We start from the raw sequence: 23540 nt of genomic DNA, 5'->3' as shown, positions 1-23540 counted from the left end.
AAAATCATACTATTCAGGAGATCTTAACGAAATATGTCAGCATTTTCGCAAAAATAAAACAACAACAATATTAATGCGTCGGTCACAATGAGGAAGACGTGACATATAAGGAAGTGACGTAGAAGGAAGTGGAGGGTAGTTGGAAGTGATGCATTCAGATGCACTCAGTTTGGTTGAGAACCAAATTTCGGTTGTATACCGGGGCATAAAAAATATGACATTTTTGGTTGAAAACCAAATGGGATGAGAACCGAGACGTTCGAAAACCGAGGTTTGACTGTATTTTAAATTAAAAAAAAAGTTGGGTGACATTCGAAGCCACTTAGAACACTTTAAGAAGCATTGGCTAAAATACATAAGATACTCATCAAGTCGTGTGAAATCAAATTTCAATTCATTCATTCATTCATTCATTCATTCATTCATTTATTAACATGCCAAATTTTGCTCCTGACTCTTCACTCAATTTGATCCATTTGTTCAAAGCAATGGTCACTTACTTGAGGAGTGAGATTCCTCAGCACTAGCCAGCTGCTGGTCCTGTTGGAGCTGTCTGTACTCCATGTGGTTCCCTCTGGTGAAAGAAGGACAAAGACAGATTTGGAATTCCTGTTTGATGAAAAATGTATTTAAAAAAAACATAAAAATAGGAAATACACAACTGCCTTTTACGAATTTATTCAGGAATTGAAAATATGACGTCGAGCGGCATTCCCCTAAATTTGTTCGGGTTGTTTTTTTTTCTTTTTTTGGGTGCTGATAAAGCACTGGCAATAGCATCTGTTTATGTTTTCTCCTTTCCACAAGAGGGCAACATTTCCCTCTTTTTTGTTAGCGCTTTGTTCCAGCTTCAGCTGTTGTTAAAGCGCTATATAAACCAATACGTATGTATTGCATTGTATTTTGGAGAGCCGCCCTCATTTCAAGCTCATATAACTCCAGACCCATATAATTTATGAACTACCTCTTTTTTTCAGATGGAAGAAGAGAGTCTAAGGTTTCTTACGCTGCATTGAATGGTTATGTAGTCCTAAAACTCAACACTCTGTGGGTCCTGGAATTCGAGTGACAATGACAAAAACCCTGGCACTGGAGTGGACACAATTTTGTACATCGTCTGGAAGTGAACTTCTTCTTCTTTTCCTTTCGGCTTTTCCCTTCAAGGGGTCGCCACAGCAAATAAGTGTCCTCCATCTTTAGAGGTTTGATCCGCATGTTTGTTTTGGCCAAGCTTTTACGTCGGATGCCCTTCCTGACACAACCCTCTGTATTTATCCGGGCTTGGGACCGGCACAAGAAGACATATGTCCCTTTGTGGTTACAGAACAAGGAACTTGCTTAGTAAAAGGCTCCCAAACACAAAATGGTCATCGTCTGGCAGTGAACGAGTTAAAAAAAAACCAAGTAGGAAATTGTGATTTTTCTTTTCCCTTTTCTTTTTTAAATGAAAAGTGTCACCCACTCCGACATTGTTTGCAAATGGCACAACTGACATACAAAGCAGTTGAGAGAAACCTCAAATGTTGATACGAGGCCTCCTTGTCAGCTGGTAAACCTCAGGATGTCAGTTTAGAGGGGTATGTTCAACAAGATAAGACATCAACAGTGAGCAGATGTCATCTCTGTTCTTTGACCAAGTTTACCTAGAATTTGATTAAAGGCTGTCGAGTGAGATTTTGTTAAAAGAAAAATTATTCACAGTGCCATTCTGCATCATATTTGTAAAAGGAATATTATTATTTACTGTTCATTATTTATTATTTTTTTTTGCTACCCATACCCACAAAAGGGATTCTATCTATCGTATCATATCTATCGTATCTATCGTATCTATCGCATTTATCGTATCTATCCATCCATCTAGCTAGCTACATCTATATTTATATGGAAAAAAGTCTTAAAATATGTCACTCATTGAAAGTGAGCCTTATATAATGTGGTGCGCCCTATGGTGCAGAAAATATGGTAATTATTGTTCCCCTCTTAGAAATCTCATCACAATATTTGGACGCACCCGAGGAGTAAGAGCTACTCCAGCCTTGGGACAGGCCAAGTGAGTTGCCGCCCCAGGTATTGGAAGATTTAGTGTTGGTGAGCCCCGGTGGTGGTCGTGATGGGGCTGCGGAGCCGCGAGGGCCTTGAGGGACTTTCCACATCTCGTGGGACAGGGAGCCTTGGTTCTGCGTCATGGACCCAGTGGACCATGTGGACTTCACATCAGACAGTTTACCTTAAACAAAACCAAAGGTAATCAATAAAACAGATGCATGATTAAGTTAGATGGCAACCTTTTACGCATTGTACTTAAAGGACAACCGACGCCTCCGGACAAGTTGTGTCCATAATTTATAAAATCACTTCAACTGAGCATATTTTCCAAAGATTCCACTGCATAGAGCTATATTTTACGTTTTAAGACTCACGCTGAATATTCAGGAAGTCTTGTTTTCGAGTTGGTGACGATTCTTGACATGACGTCACGCCAGGAACGCCCCTGACCGAGAAAGCGACACACAATGCATTTTGTCTACTTTGTTTGGTCTGAAAACTTCGTGTTGATCCGTGTTGATGGTGAAAATAGAAGGAAAACATATAAATAACGCGATAGTGAATCGTTGTGTGTTGCACCAAGACTACTATTTGATACCAGTTGACACAAATTCACAGCAGACAAATCAGTCCATTTCCAACGGAGCTTGGGCGCCATCTTGTGTATTGTCTAGGTGCTACATTGGAGTCCAGACGCCTCAAAATGAGATAGAAGGACTTCTTTAATCAATTGCAAACATTTATGCTTTCCTCTTCAGAACTATTTGAATCATATTCATAACTGGATGAGTAACAAGAAAGCACCTTCTCTGAATCTGAAGCCATTGTTTTGATTCTTGAGCAAGGCAAGACGTCCTCGCGTGGCGTCACGAAAAGGGGGTGGGACCTACTGAAACTCTCCATTTCCAAAGTCATTTTGAAGTAGTTTTGGGACACTAAGTCATTTTTATTGGTGTTTTGCATTTGAATAAATATCTGCCTGCATGTTTTCAGTATTTTAGATGCTATAAAACATTTTTCTGATGTCAGTGTCGGTTGTCCTTTAAGCATCACTTCTTGAATTACTTGTGAATTCATTTTTTTAAAAAAATCACATGAAAACTCCTAACTGACATGTTAGGTACACGTTTCCTTTTTGTGGTTGGCAGAGGTGCAGAAGATTGTGTGGGAAGTGAGTAAAATTTTGTTGTGGAGGCGTGCGCCATCATTTTTGTACTGCCTCCATTTTATTAATCGGTAAATGGAGATGACTTTGTGTTATTGGAGACTTGAAGCGTCCATACCTCCATTCCTGTCACGCAGAAGATATCTGTTGACATCATGGATGTTTGTGTTGATGGTAGGACCACTCGGGACGCTACCAGGGGTCATATTGGGGTCATTTTCAGGGTCAATGTTCTGAAGGCCCTTCCATGGAACACCTGGGCAGAATTCTGAGAATGTGAAGGAAAGTAAACTGTCACAAATATTGTGGCACAGAACACTTCTATTCATTTGTTTGTCATTCCCACCTGGGGGCCAGTTGATGTTGGTCCCATTGGTGATCTTTTCATTGGGGTTCTTGCCTTGGCCCCAGCTGTCTGGGGGTACCAAGGAACTAGCGGGGGAGTCCGAGCCGGACATCAGATTGTATGGGTTGTAGGAATCCTCCATTTGTGAAGGCTTCCCAGGAGGCCCCAAGGTAGAGGCAGCAGATATGGCACCTTGCATATATCAAAACACACACTGTGACTTGAAACCATCTTCTCTGTTGTTGTCGATGACTTGTGCTCGGAATGTTTGACCCACCGTGTTTGTTTATGTTGTTCTCCAGGTTTGAGGCGTTGCCACCGAGAGTGTCCATGGAGTTGGTGTGAGTCCACTGGGACAGACGGGACTGGGGCTGAGGGGGCTCCTTCAGAGATAGACCCCCAACTTCGATGCAGTTTACATTCATGTTTGGATTGAGTCCAGCTGTACACAGTATGCAAAAATTCAAAAACACATATTATCATCTCCGGTGTGCTAAATAAAGTCCACGAGTGACTATTTAAAGAAACATGTCTGTCAAATGAGGATTGTTTCAACTTGGCTGCTGCTGAGGCAATAAGCACTTCATCCACAGTAATTACCTCCATTCATTATTTTCTTTTATTGGGAGGAAGAATCCAAATTTTACAGCTGCGCTAACAATCAGTGACTCGACATTACCATGGCTACCAAGGATGTTGCCAAACCCACAGTGACTGAACTGATTGCTCTCTGTTATAGACTCACATAGAGGGTAGGAGCCATAGGTGTTGGGTGAAGACAGCGACTCTTTGGTGTGCAGTGGGTCGACCAGGCCCGGGGCATGATGAGGGCCCGTGAAAGGGTCCAAGGTTGATTTTGCAGATCCAAGGCCTCCGGTGGGGCCACCGGGGGTATGCAGACCAGCTTGGGAGGAGTTAGAGGAGGCAGAATGCGAGGGAAGCTGCTGCTGCTGCTTCATCAGCAGCGCCTGGTAGAGTTGACGCTGATGCTGCTGGATCTGCTGCTGCATGTTGGTGATTGTGCGTGCGACCTAGGAGTGGGCAGATACACAGCAGAGTGAAAGATGACGAATCGGGACAGAAATACTCATGTGAATACCAAGAAGTAACTTCACCCACGCAAACAGCACTTAAAGGACAACCGACGTCACTTTTTTGTTTTTTAACTGACATCAGAACGTACGTTTTATAGCATCTAAAATACCCAAAACACGCAGTATGATAAATGAAAAACACCAATAAAAATGACTTAAAGTGTCCAAAATCTGCAAGCTGTGAATTGGCCATTTTCAGAAAGTCCCGCCCTCAGTTCGTGACGTCACACCAAGACTTCTTGCATTGCTGAAGAATCAAAACAATGGCTTCAGATTCGGAGAATATGCTTTCTTGTTACACATCCAGTTATGAATATGATTCAAATAGTTCTGAAGAGGAAAGCATACATGTTTGCAATCAATTAAAGAATTTATTCTGTGTCAGGCAAACGGGCGGGGGGGAATGTCGCACCCAAAAATGGCCACCGAGCTGTTGTGAGGAATGAATCAGCCCGCTTCCACAGGCTGATAAATTCCTTCCATGGAGCTTGGACGCCCTCTTCTGGCGGCTTTTGGGTGCAACACAAGGTTTTCAGACCAAACAGTACAGCAAAATACATTGACGTGCTGGAAGGACTGCTACAATGTGTCTTTTTTTCGTCAGGGGCGTTCCTTTAGTGACCTCACATACGGACTCGTCACCAACTCAAAAACAAGACTTCCTGAATATTCAGCACAAGTCTTAAAATAGCTCCATAGCTATATGCGGTGGAATCTTATTAAAATACGCTCAGTAGAAGTCATTTGAAGCCATTTTACAAATTATGGACACAACTTGTCCGGAGACGTCGGTTGTCCTTTAAGTAACCAGTGACGTAACAATGAGACATGATCCATTCTTGTAGTTACAGTATTGATTGGATTTTGCAGTCATGCTCCAGAAGTGGGTCACATTGATCATCATATGATGTTGTGAGTGGGTGCAGTGTTATGTGCCCGTTGGCTCACTTGCTGCTCTTGTTGTCGAATGGGACCGGAAACATTACGCTGCGCCTGCATCATCTGCTGCTGGATTTGTAAACGCTGGTATGCCTGAATAAAAAAGGGAAGCAAAAGTACATTGCAGGACATTGCTACACATACACAAAAATATGTTGTACTTAAAAACAAGTAATATGTTGATTATACTGATGATTAAATATGATTACAAAAAGTCGATTGATCAGATATAGCGGCTCACCATTTGAAGTTGCTGAAGTTGGTACAACAGGGTCATTTGTTGAGGGTTTATTGGTGAGGTTAAAAGTGCAGGGTTCAGACCAATGTTTTTTGCTGCAAATTGCAAGAGCTGTGCTTGGACCTGCAATATTTGAAGGGGGGGGGGGGGGGGGGTTGAGGTTAAGTTGTTATATTTCTTGAGGAAACAAAAGCAGCAGCAAAGAAGATAATTGTTCCATACTGCGTTGCACAAGGAGGAAGTTGACATGGAAAAATGCATCTGCTTAATGGCAGAATCTTTTGGGTGCATGTGTCGTCATGTACCTGAGGGGAGAGATACTGAGGCACTTGAGCACGGAGACTAGGCATGGAGGAGCTCAGAGGTGGCACTGGTGGCTGCTGTTGCTGCTGCATGGCCCGCCCTTGTGCTGCTCCACTACTGCCAAACATTCCACTGGGTATCTGGATCAAAAATATGTCTATTTATTATTTTTTAAAGGACAACCGACGTCTCCGGACAAGTAGTGTCCATAATTTGTAAAATGGCTTCAAATGACTTCTACTGAGCGTATTTCAATAAGATTCCACCACATATAGCTATATTTTACGTTTTAACACTCGCGCTGAATATTCAGGAAGTCTTGTTTTTGAGTTGGTGACGAGTCCGTACATGACGTCACTAAAGGAACGCCCCTGACCGAAAAAAAGACGCATTGTAGCGGTCCTTCCATCACGTCAATGTATTTTGCTGTACTTGTTTGGTCTTGGGACCTCGTGTTACACCCAACAGCCGCCAGAAGAGGGCGTCCAAGCTCCATGGACGGAATTTGTCAGCCTGTGGAAACGGCTGATTCATTCCTCACAGGAGCTGGTCGCCATTTTTTCTGCCTCTTCTGGCATATATTTTTTTTCCTGACACGGATGTGTCAGAAAAAAAACATTGTGTCAAACAAAATTACATTTGCGACGTATAGACATTTCTAATTTCAAGTGGCTGCAGGATTGCCATTTTTAGCAACTTGATATTTCTTTAAGGCCAAAGAAATTCCGAGATGTGAAAATGCTATTTTTTTTTCACACATTTTTATTTCAAGGGCATTCTCTGGCAGTGACGCTAGACAAACACAACCCAATGAGGACTCGAGGCAAGGTCATTTAAGCAGAAGTTAACAGTAAAGATTAAAATAGAGTTTATGGACTTTTGAGATGTCATAACCAATACCTGTCTGTTGTTCAAGTTTTGCATGGCCAGCCCCGCGTTGCCTGGTCCCAGACCCTGCCCGGGAAGGCTACTGTTGGCCAGGGGGTGCTTCAGGCTGGGGGAAGGCATAAATGGTGATGGGGGGGCATCGTTGGAAAGAACGCCATCCTAGAGCAGAGAAATAAAACAGCAAATAAGGTGACAAATAGTGGTAAGGGTAAGCAAAGACTAGTGACTAACATTCTTGTTACCTTGTCAAGGAAGGCATTGCGGTCGGAGGGATCTTTAGAGAGCATGGATGGTCGACACACCAGTGGCTTGTTCAGGCCGTTGCTGTAGTCAGAAATGCCCAAACTACGCTTGTCCAGGTCAGTCTTCTTTTCCAGCAGAGCGCCTGAGCGAGAGGTTGGTGGTGGTGGTGGGGGGGGGGGGGGGGGGGGGGGGGTGTTAATACAGGCGATAAATAATGTAAATAATATTTGAAATATGCATACAAAGAAACACCACTGGCACACAAAAAGTAAACTTACTCATAGCCTGGTCAAGATTCATGTTGTTGCTCTTCAGTGCCTCCTCAGCAGGATCTCTCTGTAAGACAGTGATGAATGAAGTTCCTCAAATAGTATAGAAAACTTTACCCTTTAAAATGGATTATAAATTATGCAAATCAGCCTAAATAGTTGCAGAATAAATGACTCATACCGGGAATCCCATGTCAGTGAGCTGTTTGATAAGACGATTCATTATCCAAGTCTCATCTGGTTTGTTCATCATCTTCCCCTAAAGAGACATCCAGTCAAATATATTTAACTCACGTGTTCTCACATGTAGACATGTTTATTCAAGTATAACGCGCAAAATTGTCGACCTAAAAAAGAACACAAAGTTTGGGTGTGTGTTATAAACGAGGCCTGGGAAAAAAAATCTCATATACTGTATATTTAATGCTTTATCCCTTTCAGGAGGGGGCAGCCTTTTCATGGCTATTCTCGCCCTTCAGCTTCGATTCTCGGAAAGACCCAATCACATTTCACTCCCAAACCTTTTTTAATTGTTGATTATAATTTCTTTAGCTACGCTTCATTTCCTTTCCTCGCCCACACTGAAAAGTGAGTTAAGCATTGCTGTTTTGTACAATTACCAATATCAAGAGTTTTGATTCAGTGTTTACATTGTCATTCAGTGTTTACATTGTCAATAAATTATTTTTATCACAATGCTTGGTCTGAAAAGGTGAAACAAAATGCTATACTGATTTGTAATTGAAAATTAGGGGTGCGCACTATACACGTGTGCGCGTTATACTAGAATAAATACGGTGTATTAAATATGTAGAACTGTAAATATTTACCTTGTTCGGGACCTTCTTGGATCCATTGCCCCAGGAATTGCAAGAGGAGCTGCTCTCCAGCGAAGTGGGGCTGTTCCATATGTCCCCATCTTCAGTGTCCCACTGGCCCGTAGACATGCCCATTTCCTCTCCTCCACTTCCCCAGCTGTCGTGCATAGGTTTGGGTCCTGATGGAAGAATCAAGAGTGGGTTTGTATCAAAGATGAAATAAGTGAGGCGACTATTTGAGTTACTTCCGGGTTGAGTGAACGCTGGCGTGTGTGGCTGCCGCTGCTCAGCCACAGAAAAACCTATCCCGTGACTGTAAAGTGACATTGGGAGTTTTGAAAGGCGCTTATAAATTAAATGTATTATTATTATTATTATTATTATTATTATTATTATGAGAAAATAACCTCAAGGACGTAGTTTTGAACTTGACCACTTGATGGCACTGTTTTCATTTCCACACATTGCTTATGATTTAACGTCATGCAGCAAACTTCACTTGGTCTCAAAAACATTCCAAGGTGCAAAATTGTTCAGATTCTTAAGACCGACCAGAGACAACTCAGGACCACACCCCTAAAATCTTACAGTCATCACTAATGTATACAAAGAATATTATGTACCAGTCTTGCAGGGTGCCGCTGGTCCATTGTGCCTGCCATAAGGCCCATTGGGCTCATGGACACCATCTCCCCATCCGCTGACACCTCCGGATGGTTTGCCCCAAGCAGAGGTGCCGTTGTCCACAGCTGATGTTGGAGCTGCAGGCTCTCCCCAAGCAGGTTCTGACTTAGGCTGAACACTGGGAAGCTCTCCCCAGCCTGGAAAAAAGACAAAGGGAGTTTCTGGAAAGGGTCATTCATACTCTGCAACAATTTCAAATGCTATCAAAGTCAAGGAAGCTAATTGCTAACTCTTTCACTGCCATTCCCAAATGTTTATTTGGGTATTGAAAATTATGACGTGGAGCACCATTCTCTAATTTCTTCATTTTTGTGTGTGGGGGGGAAGGGGTATTGAATGTTTATGTAGTCCTAAAACTCAATATTCTGTGGGTCCTGCAATTTGAGTGAAAATGACAAAAACCCTGGCACTGGAGTGGACACATTTTTGCACATCGTCTGGCAGTGAATGAGTTAAAGTAATTGAGAGTAGGTGAGAAGGTTCACATATGTCAGATAATGCAAGTTTTACCTGGGTTAGCAAGAGGAGGGCGGCTCTGTGGACCCGCACCCGGGTGTGGGGCACAACTGTTGGGTGCCCCATAATTGTTTCCATGATGTTGATGGAGATGGCTTGGCACGCTGCCATGGTGAGGATGGTGGTGCACTGGATGTCCGTGGTGGTGATGATTGTTGTTGCTCGGGCCCACAGAGTGATTGTTATTGTTGGGTGCGATCATGCCACTGTTCTTCATGGGGGGTGGACCGCTGTTGCTTGGATTATTATTCGGATTATTGCGGTCCCACATATTGACAGTCTTGCTGTATGTGCCGGGATCACCCCAAGTAGATGTTCCATCATCAATTTCCATCTTCCTGCGGATAGAAGGAGGGGAGGGCTCCTCCCAACCCGTCGATTCCAAGCTTTGGTCCTGTTTGTTGACATTGGTCCAACCGGAGGTGTTCTGTTTGACAGAACCAGGACCTCCCCAAGAACCAATGCTGCCACCTCCTCCACTACCAGTGCTGCTTCCACTGCTTTCAGCGTTCTTTGAGGAGCCCCAGGTGCCCTGAACTGGGCCACTGGTACGAGCATTTTCTCCCCAAGTGCCGCTACTTACAGAAGACGTAAATTTACCACCTCCTCTAACTCCTCCTCTTGGATTTTCTTTCCATCCTCCATTACCTCCATTTCCTCCTTCCCCCTCCCACATGCTACTGGGCGACCCACTGTTCTTGCGTTCTGGTTCTCCCCAGTCTTTCGTGTTTGAACTGTTGGCACCCCCATTGGTAGTTCCCCAACCACGGGAGCTTAGTGTGCCATCCCCCCAATTATTGGACTGGCTTTTTGTCATGTCACTGTCCCAGCTAGGTGACTTGTCCTCAGAGCCCCAAGATGTCATGCTTACATTTTTAGGCCCGCTGGTAGGTATGGGGTCTCCCCAGCCACTGTTTGTGCCATTGGTGGCTTCTTTCTGTGAATGTGGTGGATCACCCCATCCTGAAACAGTCTCAACTGGCGGGGGTGGAGGGGCTCCCCAACCTGACGATCCTTCGCTTTCATGTTTTGCATTACATCCATGCCTCGGATTCGTACTTATGTTGGGGTGGACCGCACCTCCGTTGCTGCAGGCAGATCCACCATTAGAACTGGAACTTTCGAACGTATCTGAGCTGCTGTTGCTTTTCCCATCGTCAGAGTTTGCTTCTTCCATCTCCCACACGGTATGCTGTCGGATGGGAGTCTGCCCCCAACCCGTATTACTCAGCACCCGAGGGTCCAGGTCCTGTCGTGGTAAGACAGGGGTATAATCCATGCTTGAGGACCTCTCTCTGTGGTGAGAATGACCATCTCTGCTGTCCCCACTACCTTCACTTGCTGGGGCAGTTCCGGGCTGCTTACCCCATGAGCCAAGTTGTTGCTCTTGACCTGAACCTTGACCTGAAATGACGGCATCAACAGAGTCCCAACCTTTTGATGCATCTCCACCTCCTGAGGATTTCCCCCAGTCGCCCCATCCACCGCTTCCATTACTTCCGCCACCAGCACTACCTTGGCGACCCCAAGCAGAGAGGCCTGTAGGGGGGGCTGCGTCCCAGCCAGAGTCCTTGGGGGAATCAGCTGCCTTAGTTTCAGCATTTCCCCAGACAGAGCTGCCTGTTGTGTCTCCATTGAGTTGGGATGATTCAGGAGGCGACTGACCCCCCCAGCCTGTTAACCCATGGATAGGGCTCATAGGCTCCTGAGCTTGTTGCTTGGTGTGGTTTGGTCCATCTGTGTTAAGGTTATTTTCCATATTGAAGGTCAAGCTTGGGTTGGTGGAAGGGCGCTGCTGTTCATTTTCTTTAGCACCAACAATGCTAACCCAACCTCCACCACAAGTGCTTGTGCCTCCAAGGCTCCCGTTCCCAATATCTCCATTCCCACTGCCTGGTGGGTGAGATGACGCTGAGACACTGTTTGAGCCGATAACACCACCACCCTCATGACCGAGGACGGGCCACGCAGAAGGGTTGGCACTGGGATTGAGATTCAAGTTAAAACCGGGTGAGCCCCAGTGATTGGGCGTTCCGATTCGCCCACTATTCATTTCATCTTGTTTGGCATCTGAGCCCCAACCTCTGTTACTGGACAATGTATTGGCTGATCCAGGTCCTATCATCATATTATTGTTAGATTTGAGAGATGCGTAGTGGGCCGGCTGGCCTGTGGCACCCGTGGCCATCGTCGGAAAAGTACCACTAACGGTAGTGACGGTGCTGACGTCTGTGCAGAAGCTAGCTGAGCCAAAGGGGCATGCCGGTGCTGCAGGCTGACCGAGGTCACTGCTACGACAAGCTTCAGTATCACTTCTGTCAATAATTCCTTTGTTCCAAATATTGTCACCGGAAATTCTGTCTGCATTCAAGGAGGCGTCCCACTGGCAAATTGGGGCAGCAGAGCCACTCTTCAGGGATATATCTAATGAGAAACGAAACATAGTTGGGGATACTTTAAAAGTGGGTTTCAGGAAAAACATACATACAGTCAGTCAAAACAAAACAAACTTCCTCTTTCTCAGAATCAGGATCATCTTTATTGCCAAGTATGTAGAACACAAGGAATTTGTCTCTGGTAGAACACGCTGCACTAGCATCACCATAAAAAAAACTCAAAGAGGCACTATACAGTTATATTTGGGTTATTGTTTAGATAGATAATGGCTTGGGAGAAGAGGCTGTTTAAATGTCTGCTGGATTTAGTGTGCATGAATCGGCAGCGCTTGCCTGAGAAGAGTAGCTGGAAAAGGTGGTGGGCAGGGTGCGCAGGGTCCAGTAGGATTTTCCGCACCCTTGTTTCGATTCTTGCAGTGTGCAAATCCTCGGGAGTGGGTAGGGCAGCGTCAATTATTTTTTTCCGCCATCCTAGCTCTCCGTTCAAGTCGGATTTGTCCATTTTTGTAAGAAAAAAGCAAACTAATTCTTGTGCTGCCCTCATATATTGTTATATTGTAACCAATGCTCTCTATCTTGCTTTGTGTCCTGTGCCTCTTCCCTATTCCCGGTCCATTTGTCTCCCTCATCAAACACACAGCATGGCTTTGTTAGCTGGGGCACTAAAGGAAAGCCCAAGTAGAGCGCTGCACATTTATCGGAATGAAACCAAGTTGACTTCTCATCCGTCACCACCACCACCACGAAAGGGAAAACACGATTCCCAGTGTCTGCAAACATGCCTCGCCCACTGCATACCACAGCCAATGTCATCCATCTCTGAACATAGCCGATGTGTTAAAAACAAGAACCAGAAATTCAACATCCCCAAGGATTTAATTTATTCATTCATTTTTATTCGACCTGCACACAAGCAATCTTATTTGCTCCAGTGGCTACCCATCAGCAGAAGGGGGACTACTAATTGATTGAATCAGTGCTGTAGGAGGTGAATTAATCAATCAGAGACAAGTAATCAATGATCTTGTTAATTCAAGAGGCATAAAGAAAGAAAATCTATTGATCCAGCATGCATGCACACCAAAGCCACTAGCCAGCCATGCGATCGTCTTCAAATAATACAAATTCTTATCATTCATCAAAACAACACGCAGGCCAACCAACCATATGAAGAGGCAATTCCACCAGGTCAAGAGAAAACAAAATATGTGTTGTGAAATAAACGGTACCTAAAAATCTAAATTAAACTGTGATACTGATGCAAAGCATAACCATAGACCTCAAATGTTTTATTATAAATCCATGTGTGTGTGCCTTGGAATCTATACAGTACAATGCACAACAGAGCGTCCGGGAATGCAGTTTTTGCCTCCAAACATTTATCTTCATTCTGCAGGGAGCGTTATCGCACAAGGTCATCATCGGGCTGAATGGTGCATGCATACTCCCTAATGCTGGGACGCACTCAGTTGGACAAAGCGGAAAAAAATATCCCGACATTAACAGCAACAGCAATCCGTCATTACATCTGTAAACGTATGGACTTAGGAACCAGAGGGATTTCTCTATTTTCTGACAGTGTTTATTTAGAGGGGGTTGAGGGCATAGATGTTTCAGGAAATGGAACACAGAAGAAACCAACATGTCGAATTCAACTTCAATTACTGATTAAATGCATAGCAAACTGCTTGTCAAATCAGACGGTACAAAAAACAACTAGACATAACCACACAGATGGGCTTTTCAATTACCAAGCAAAGTGGCTTAGATGTCTTACACGAAGAGACGGCATCATTATGAGCAATTGATATTACTCCTCTCTTTGATCTGGCAACACTATCTTTAGAGCAGCATGTTTTAGTCCTGAAACACAGTCAACGTATGAAGATCCTGCCTCAGGAATATGTTTGTTGTATTGACCTCTATACCTTCTGTGTATTTTGTGTAATCTTGTTGTCTTTCCTGAAGGCTTTAAAATGGGCCCCAATAACGATCGTCCCCTGAAAGGACGACATTTTTACCACTTAAGTCCTACAAACATTTTAAGGACAATATTTTCTCACTGCACAGTAACAGCTCGGTTAGGATGTACTTGCTACGGAATGGCACGTTCCACTTCAAATAGTACCACAGGACAGCCACGCAATGGTGAATCTGCTTGACTAATTAGTGAAATGCAATCATTTATATCACTAACCTAGTAGAACCTGGGCACGTTCAAAATCTGGTCTGAGCAGATATGGAGGAGTATCATATTATTATGAATGGGCTGAATTGTGTTTGCTTTGTTTGAACCCAAATCGTATTCATGACACAAGTTAAATTATTAGGTAGTTAATATTTAGCATAATTACATTACATTTTCAAGAACATCACTTCTGTTTTTTATTTTCTGGACAGTATATAATTTGATATTGCAAAATATACTGTATTAAAATACAATACATGTACTAGTATTATATAAAACATTTGTCATAAAAAGTAAGAATGTGACAATTTAACTGTATTGATTTATGCACCAACAGCGCATAGGTGAGTATGTCATGGATTCATGGATCACTCCAAGCATCAATCGCATATGCAGGGTTGCATCTGGGAAATTAAAGAAGGGGGCCAGTTAGCCCTCTTGGGTCAAAAAAGGGGGCCATATTCGAACATTGACGAGGCCCAATTTAACTCGATTGCCGAAGTATACAAAACTGATTGAAATAAATCAAAATATATTCATTGGAGCACGATATTTCTAAATTGGAAATGAAAAACCATTGTTGGAGTAAAATCAATTTTTCTAATATAGCTACAAACAATTTTAATTCAAGTCAAACAATTTCTTCATACAAAAAAAACATTTTAAATTTTCTTAGGTTACTACATATTCAATCCTGTGCTGTTTTGATATTCTACGGTATTACAGAGAAGACAAAGAGAAGAGACTTAGCACAATATTTCTTACTAATGTCTACTTAAACAAATGTCTTTGCTTTGAAGATTTCCAATGTGTTGCAACACCTTTGAAATCTTTCCCATTATCCACAAAATTTGAATCATGAACAGCAGTTTGCTGCAACGAATTGTCACTAACCTCCGCAGACGTATTCGATTGTTTCTTAAAAAAATGAGAATATGCTTGTTTACTGCATCTTTTTATTGTGTTTTAGAGTTTTATTCATGTTCTCACACTCCAAATAGTATCTGCCATGTTCGATGTAAATACTGCAATGAATATTTGATTATCTCTTTTGGCAGTTTCCGGTGTATCACGGAAAAGCCTGATATATCCTCAACCACGATTTTGGAAAGCACCGAAACAAATGCGAACTGATTATGGCTAGATATCAGTAAGGCAAGGTGGCAGACGACTAACATTAAAACCTCTAAAGAAAAACGAACAGTTTTCAATTGCTGTTTCACTAAATTTGTTTCTTTGGCTATTTTAACAGAAGTATGTCATATGTGGGCAAGATCGCATAGCAATATGAGCTAATCGTAATAGACTTGCGCCAGCCAGTGGCTGTCAAAATGCATAACTGGCGCAAAGGCATGGCCTAGATGCATCCCTGCAGATGACTATATTTTATTTTATGATGTACATGTAAATAAATGTGGTTATGATGCTATAGATAAAATATAAGACATCTTATCTTTCATTCACCTCAAGTCATCAAATTCATTTCCTGAAAGTCCCTCTCCTGACATTCCAATAAAAAAAAATCTGGCAGCGTTAAATTATTTCCATCCATAATGTGCAAGTGATAGTCAACAGACACTGCTGGTTCATTCTCAATGAAACGAAGACCTCATTAATTGTTTATGTTTAATCCCCCCCCCCCCAAAAAGTTTAAAAAAAATCTAAACAAGGGATTGTATTTTATTTCTGTCCATGCTCCCAACTGAGAACAACGCTGCCTGTTTGCATGCATGAATGTGCAAGTCCGTGCATGCATCTCCGTGTCTGTTCACTGCTAACCATCCGGACCAAAGCTTAGTGATTATGAAAAGTGCTGAGATAATTAGGGGACTATTGATGCATTACAAGAGTTTATATGCAATGAATGTAAACGCAGTAGTTGTAATCTGGATGGCAACAGACTAAAAGAGCTCAAGCACTGACTAAACAAGAGATTAATGATGATAAGTCAAGCCGTTGGCATAGAAACGGGCATGCAGCCAAGATTAAAAAAATGTCTCTCTGATGAAATGCTAGGAGGGTTGACAGTGATCGGGCGAGCGGTGTGGTGCAGAAAGAACGTCCAGGGATGTGGGGTTGAGGGGGGTTGTTCATGCAACATTGAGCAAAAACAAAGGCAATGCAACTCCTCTCTAGTTCATGTTGAGTTGGATAAGAGTCAGTGTGGTGTGCAGCAAGAGTCAAGTGGACATTTAGTCGCCTTTTGCATTCTAATAGGTCTGATCCATTACTCTTTGAGGAGAGCTTTAGAGCGCACTTGGCCCAAATGAGGTTTTTTTCCCCCCGAATCAGTGATAGGGGGGATAGTCATACAAGAATGTGAAATTCTTCATTTATGTCAGTGGACTTCGGCTGGGCAAAGGGGGGAAAAGGAAGGGGGGGTTATGGTGGCTTCAGTTGTTTCAATGATGGTGGCTGGATTAATTAAGCCACCAAGGGCTTCACTGCAACGCATTTGAGTGCAAGAGCACAAAACAGGCTATAAAAACTCATCAAGGCTTCTTTTAAGACTAAATACTTTTGTGGTTGTTTGATGTGCTGTCATGATGCATACATGTACGCAAAAAAGAAAGACAAAAAAAACAGAACCGTTATTCAAAATGTGTTCAATTCATTGGGGTTATTGTGTTTAAAACAACATAGAATAACATATTACTGTAAGTGTAATTTTGGGGGAAAAAAAGATCTGCAAACTAGGGTTTAGCACGTCGGCCCAACGGTTGTGATGTGGCGAGTTGAATCTGAGAGATGGCCTCCGAGTGGTGTCTTTGTATGTTCTGTCCATACCAGTGTGGGTTTACTGAATCGTATTCACACATTCCAAAAAAATGCATCTTAAATTAAGTGAAGACTAAATTGTCAATAGGTGGATATTTGTCTATCCTAAAGATCTAGGCTATAAAAAGGGAATGGTTCACCTGTAACCTCAACGTGAGAGACACAAGAAAGGGGATCGGGGGTGGATGGATGCATGACTGATCTGTTTATTGACGTTTACATTCAAACGGTCTGGATTTCCTCATTACAGAAAGGCCCCAGAAAGCTCCTCACTCAAACTAACATAAGCCACCTAAACAATAGGGCCAAGGGTCCTTAAAGCGCCTTATGGCTATATGCACTGTCTCTTGGATCACAAAACAGCTGTTGAGCTGAAGTTCCCACACGTCTTAAATGACCCCTCAATTCAGCACCTGCTACTGGGAAAGCCTGTCTGGTCTGGACTACTTAATGATCCCCAGGTCAGCTGGATAGACCAGGATGTAGAAGCAGAAAAATAGGGGAGGGGTTGTGTGTCTGGTATGAGGGTAGCGAATGGGCCAGGGGGTGGCTAGGTATCCCCTTGAATCAATATAGTGCTTTCCTTTAAGCCTTTATAGCTTGTGTTGTACTTGGATAGCTGCACGTACTCTACGTTGGTCTTTTTCTTTGTCTTGGAATAAGAGGAAAGCTACACAATCGCTTTATACAAACCGAACTGTGTCTGCGTGCATGTGTGTATCAGATGGCCTGCAGGACAGACACCGATTGGAGGTGACACAACTAGGTCAGGCGAGTGACACACCCACAATCACTGACGTGCTTGTTTGTGTGCGCACAAGTACAAAGCGATGGACGACTTGAGGCTGATACCATCTCCAACTTTTGAATCATCATAACCACATCCCGACTGGACAGTAAAAGTGGTCCTGACATGCTGCAGAACGACTGGGGTTAATGCAATCAACCACGTGATCCTGACTGCTTAAGAACAGAGGCTTTAAAATTGAGTCAAGGTTTAGGCTTTCTCCTCTGGTGTCAACAATGCCTCGATCTAAATTTAGCTTAGAGAAGCCTCTTACTTGAAATTGAGCTCAGACAGGAAATATGCGAGGATGTGTTTGGTCTTGACAGTTCAAAAAGAAAGAATAAAAAAACTCAGCAGTGACAAATGAGATCCTAGGGCTACTCGGCACATTAAAGACAGCTGAAAATGTTAGCATCGCACAGGTGCTTTTGTAAAATAAGCAGTGAGCAGTAACTGATCAAGAAAGGCCATGATTAAAAACAAACAAACAAAAAACAATAAAGTGATTAGAACGAGGCGGTGTATCAAAGATGCAATCAAATTCACCGAGTTTGGCAAAATGTCCGACATGCGGTTGCCGTATTATTATTATTATTATTATTATTATTTAATGTGTTATGTCCAACGTGTGAAAACCAATTAGGGCAAAACGTCCTTCATCCCAATTTGGTAAATTAATTGTACCCCCCGCACCCCCCCCAAAATTATATATATATATATATATATATATATATATATATATATATATATATATATATATATATATATATATATATATATATAAAAAATGCTTGGGGGGTACAGTAAAGTCTCGTTATATCGATATCGGATATATTGATAGTCCCGGTTATATCGATACTATTTCTATGCACGCACGGAGAAAATTACATGCAAACGGGGTCGGATATATCGATAGTCCCGGTTATATCGATATTTTTTCGGACTCCCTTGAATATCGATATAACGAGACTTTACTGTATATATATATATATATATATATATATATATATATATATATATATATATATATATATATATATATATATATATATATATATATATATATATATATATATCGTATAAAGTATATATACTATATATAAGATTTCTTCTTATGAATGGACTGAAAAGGACCTCTCTATGTTTTCAAGGATGAAAAAAAATAAAAACCATGAAGTACCTCAAAAAATATATTCACACAAGGTTGAAATCTAAACAAAGAAATAATATGAATAAGCGTAAGGCTTATTCATATTATTATATATGAATATATCAAAAGGCTTAAGGAAAAAGTGCACAAACCTGGTGAGTGTTGTTGGTCTACAGTTAACCCTGCAGACTTTGATGTAGTGCAGCTGGTACTTGTAGTAGTTGAAGAATAAGGGAATGAAGGTGACAAGCAGGGAGAGGAGGGCGTGAGAGCACCAAAGGCTCCTGCAGGCAGCGGCTGACCTCTCTTCAATAGTTGCTTTTGCTCCTGTTGCCGGAAGCGCGGGGGCACCTCTCTCGGTGGGTAGCGAGCTCCGGCAGAGGACGACGTGCACTGTGGCTGAGGGGCAATGGCACTCTGGAGCTGGCTATTGCAGGAGGTGCGCTTGTCATTTCCACAAGAAAATGAGAAGTAGAGTGGCAGCGTAGGGCTGGCAGGGTGGACGTGGTTGGGTGTGCAGGGACTGGACTTGGGGGGTGCAGGCTCTGGCACTGGATGGATGTACATACACGGTAGACACAAACACAGACAGACAGGAAGCAAAATATTAATTGATGGGTTTTGTAGCATGCTGCAGGAATTATATTAAGTCATTCCAGTTTTTGTCATTGTCACTCGAATTCCAGGACCCACAGAATATTGAGTTTTAGGATGACATTAACATTCAATGCAGCGTAATAACCCTCAGACGCTCTTCTTTCAGCAGAAAAAAATAGTTAATTCCTAAATTATATGGGTCTGGACTTATATGAGCTTGAAATGGAGGCATCTGTACAAAATACAATACAATACAATACAATACAATACATACATATTGATTTATATAGTGCTCTAACAACAGCTGAGGCTGTAACAAAGCGCTAACATGGACAAAAGGCAAATGCTGCCCCCTCGTGGAAGGGTAAAACATTGCTAGAGGTCTGACAAGCGCATTATCGGCACTCCTCGCAAGAAAAAACAAAACCTGAACAATTTCCCAACTGAGAACAAAGCTGCCTGTTTGCATGCATGAATGTGCAAGTCCGTGCATGCATCTCCGTGCCTGTTCATTGCTAACCATCCGGACCAAAGCTTAGTGATTATGAAAAGTTCTGAGATAATTAGGGGACTATTGATGCATTACAAGAGTTTATATGCAATGAATGTAAACGCAGTAGCTGTAATCTGGATGGCAACAGACTAAAAGAGCTCAAGCACTGACTAAACGCTCCACGTCATGCTTTTCAATTCCCAAATAAATTCGGGAATGACAGTGAATGAGCTAATCTAACCTTTTCCAATAATTTACTCCATACTTTTGATTTTTACTGATATTTTCTTTCAAGTCAAGACTACTTTGCAGACACGTGTTTTAGAGGCACTACACGTTTGTTCTCCGGTTGACGACAATATGTGGGACATCAGTTTTACCACAAACATATGGATAACTGTCGATTCAGCTTGACGACACAATCGCAAAGCAAGGACAAAAGTCCATAGAGCGATCACAAAAGCCATTCCAACACATCAAAAGGGATGTGAGATGCTTTCAAAATGATGTTCCAGCGGTGGAACATGAACAAGAATATGGTGCACATTTACTCGCGCGACAAACCGTATAATATGAACAAGTCTATGATTGAATGTGGAGTTGCTGGCCTGGGCTGTAGGGCGCCCTAAGTGAGGCTTGAAGTCCTAGAGGATGATGTTTTCCACTTGATCCGCATTGACCACCACAAAATCTGTATACTGGCAGTGTGCTAAAGCCGACTTGTGACCTACAAGCAGCTGCAAAGAACAGTTTGTTGATCTAAGGATAAACACTGACAGTAGATCATATTTTGTGTGGTCCCCAGACAGAAAAGACCATTTGACACGACAACTCAGTGAACGTGTGTGCTTCTATGAGAGGAGAACGCATTTGCAAACCAGAGAGTGAAGAAAGTATGCTAGTTAAAGCATCAATCATGGTCAAGACTTAGATGTTCACTAAGAGCAGTAGCAACACTCGAGGTTGACATAGGCACCTCCTCTTTCTGTTTTTCCATCACGGCTACTTTCTAAGCCACCTGCTCTTCTACTTTCTCTCTCTCCCATCACCATTATTTCTGCCTTATATCTTCCTCAGCCTGATGCTCCCCTGTTTTTCCTCCCCCTCAGCGCCATCATCCATCCATCCATTGAGACTGTCTGTTGCTCTTACGAGCAGCAGACTGCAATGGGAAAAACAAGAAACATTTCAGGACTGAATAACATGCAATGCAAACCTTGCCGTTTTTTAAAGAGTGTTTTGCTTTTCAATAAAAATGGTGAAATGGTCTAGAAAAAGTGTAAGAATGTACATCCCTCTCCTTAAAATTGGGCAGCGGAATACGTTAAGTGGGGGATTGTTTTTACCTATAATGGTAACAGCTCCCCTCTGTCCTGATCAAACAGAAGTATATTAAGCGCGATGTGTCTATAATATTGTGGGAGAGAGATTTTTTTAGTAATTCATGAAGGCTGGGTAAGTGCTTTACAGAGGGTGAGCATCAAATAAAAAGCCACAATGGGCAAAAAAAAGGAAAATAGTAAGGAAATCCCTCAGATGAGAGCATGTCTATGAAAAATTAAATGAGGAATCTGAAGAGTATGTTCATTACACTTCCTGCTCGTGAACCGGAATGAGATTCCGCACAGTAAATTAAAGAGCGTAATGCATCCGAACCACTTGGAGGGCATACAATCCTCTGTGAGTCGCTAACAATGTGGTTAAGATACAATGGAGGTGTATGTTGCTACACCCCTTTTGTTGATTTGGGTCATTGTCTTGTTTATTTTACTGCACACTTGTAGGAATATTCATGCGCTACGGGCTGCCCAAGGCCCAAATCATAAATTAGGCTTTAATAAATCATGAAGGCACAGCAGCCCGCGTCTGGTGCCATGGAGTGCAACTAAACTATGAATTATCTGCCTTTCTTATCATAAATGTCTTACTTTTTGTATGAAAGGATTACAGATAATTGTAGTCCAACAATTTCACCGGCTCTTCCAAGATTAACGCGTTCAATCAAGAGAATGTAATATTATTATAAGTACTTTTATGCAAATATTTTTTTTTGGGCTGAAGGGGAAGAAAAACTGCAAAAACATCACATAGTTAGCAACACTGCAGACGCAAGTCCGTTGTACTTGCACTGGCGTCCACATGTGTGCATATAAAATAAAAGCACCAATGCCAAATAAACAATGAGGTAGCTAGGTAGTTAGGTAGCTAGCTAGCCAGACAGACAGACAGAGATAGATAGATAGAGAGATTGAGATAGAGAGAGAGAGAGAGAGATAGCTACAAATGTTTTCCGTTGATGGTCTCAAGGGTCTGTCAGAGACTATAGGTGGGCCAGATGTGTCCCCTTGGGCCGTACTTTTCCCAGAGCTCGTCTTTTGTCTTCACATGCACTTCATTATGCAGTCATGTTTGGAATAGTGGGGGATGGAAAACACGCGGCGGGATCTACGCCCTGCACAATGGTGCCACCCCTAAGTTTATGACCATGTCTAAGTGTAAAATGTTGGATAATAAACTAGAGGGACGCTATTATGGGCATGTTTGTTTGTATTTTGAAAAGGCCTTTAAACTGAGGTTCAACCATTTCATACTTGAATTAATTCATGTGAACTTATACATATGCATGACGATGCCAATGATTTTTTTTTCACACACAGTGGGGGTGGGAGACTGACACCCCATCTGTTTTTATTAACGTAAAAACTCCACCAATACACTCACATTGCATTAAGGCAAAAGCATTTTCACCCCTCACCCTTTCGAGATAAAAAAAGGCAGTTACCATAGAGACAAACACTTTTGCCTCCTGCACCTCTATTTGCCTCTTGTGGCCTCATGTGACCTTCTCCCAAGCCTCCTCCATCCTCTCCATCTAATTAGTGCTATGCACCCCCAATCTTCACCTCCATCCTAAGAGTGTGATTTCTCTCTATCGGGTCACTCTTGTTTTGGTATGGCGTATGAGAGTGAGGATATTAAAACATTTCTGCAGTTTATGTACATTGTAACCGCTATGTTTGATAGTCTTTGCGAAAGCGCCCAAACAATGTAGAAGTGCCACACCCGAAAAAACAAAACAAACATTTCCCCTACATTGTACATGTATATAACTATCGTGAAAATGTCCTTTGTTATTAACTGTCAACTAATATACATAAACTTTGTGGTTTATTTTTTATTTCAGAACTAAACGTTTTTTACAGATGGAGGAACTTCAAACAGTCAATTAGGGATTGTGGTTTACTTTATTACACAACACTCGATGACTCTTTTGCCTTTTTACAGCATTTATCAGATACTCAAAAAATACCCAGAAAAAACTAACTAATACTCAAACTTATGAAAACTAAATAAAAAGAAGGCATTTTTGATACAGTAAAGCCTAATGACCATATTTTCAGGTGTCTAAGGTGCACCCAAAAGCCTTCATTTTCGTCAAAAGATGACCCTGCGCCTTACCAGCAGGTGCACCTTATATGTGAAGTAATATTGAGCCACAATTAGGTCTCGCAATGACTGTCAGCAGCCACAGACTCTATTTCCCCCGATAGAAGTATTGCGTAACCCCAGCCTCTACTCTAGCGTCTTATAATGTGGCG

At 42.3% G+C, this 23540-nt stretch overlaps 1 protein-coding gene across 2 annotated transcripts in view; it reads right to left on the bottom strand.

Moving 5' to 3' along the window:
- tnrc6c2 (trinucleotide repeat containing adaptor 6C2) overlaps positions 1 to 23540 on the bottom strand; it is a 41269-nt gene that overhangs the window by 4097 nt on the left and 13632 nt on the right. Inside the window, exons 4-20 of one of the 2 annotated variants that reach the window (XM_089006138.1) lie at positions 19004 to 19402; positions 9547 to 11976; positions 8976 to 9173; positions 8365 to 8531; positions 7716 to 7793; positions 7544 to 7601; positions 7265 to 7407; positions 7035 to 7181; positions 6137 to 6274; positions 5835 to 5954; positions 5603 to 5686; positions 4306 to 4591; positions 3838 to 4002; positions 3561 to 3752; positions 3333 to 3482; positions 2015 to 2230; positions 501 to 574 (exon numbers count right to left, since the gene is read on the bottom strand). In XM_089006138.1, coding sequence (XP_088862264.1) covers positions 501 to 574; positions 2015 to 2230; positions 3333 to 3482; positions 3561 to 3752; positions 3838 to 4002; positions 4306 to 4591; positions 5603 to 5686; positions 5835 to 5954; positions 6137 to 6274; positions 7035 to 7181; positions 7265 to 7407; positions 7544 to 7601; positions 7716 to 7793; positions 8365 to 8531; positions 8976 to 9173; positions 9547 to 11976; positions 19004 to 19402 — 5045 coding nt within the window. The remainder of the gene's footprint in view (positions 1 to 500; positions 575 to 2014; positions 2231 to 3332; positions 3483 to 3560; positions 3753 to 3837; positions 4003 to 4305; positions 4592 to 5602; positions 5687 to 5834; positions 5955 to 6136; positions 6275 to 7034; positions 7182 to 7264; positions 7408 to 7543; positions 7602 to 7715; positions 7794 to 8364; positions 8532 to 8975; positions 9174 to 9546; positions 11977 to 19003; positions 19403 to 23540) is intronic. The other variant, XM_089006139.1, reaches the window with a different exon arrangement.

This window comes from Hippocampus bargibanti, linkage group LG10 (genome assembly GCF_051943395.1).
Source record: "Hippocampus bargibanti isolate YZ-2025 linkage group LG10, ASM5194339v1, whole genome shotgun sequence".
In the NCBI taxonomy this organism is placed as follows: Eukaryota; Metazoa; Chordata; class Actinopteri; order Syngnathiformes; family Syngnathidae; genus Hippocampus; species Hippocampus bargibanti.
This window is presented reverse-complemented; position numbering and strand designations above follow the sequence as displayed.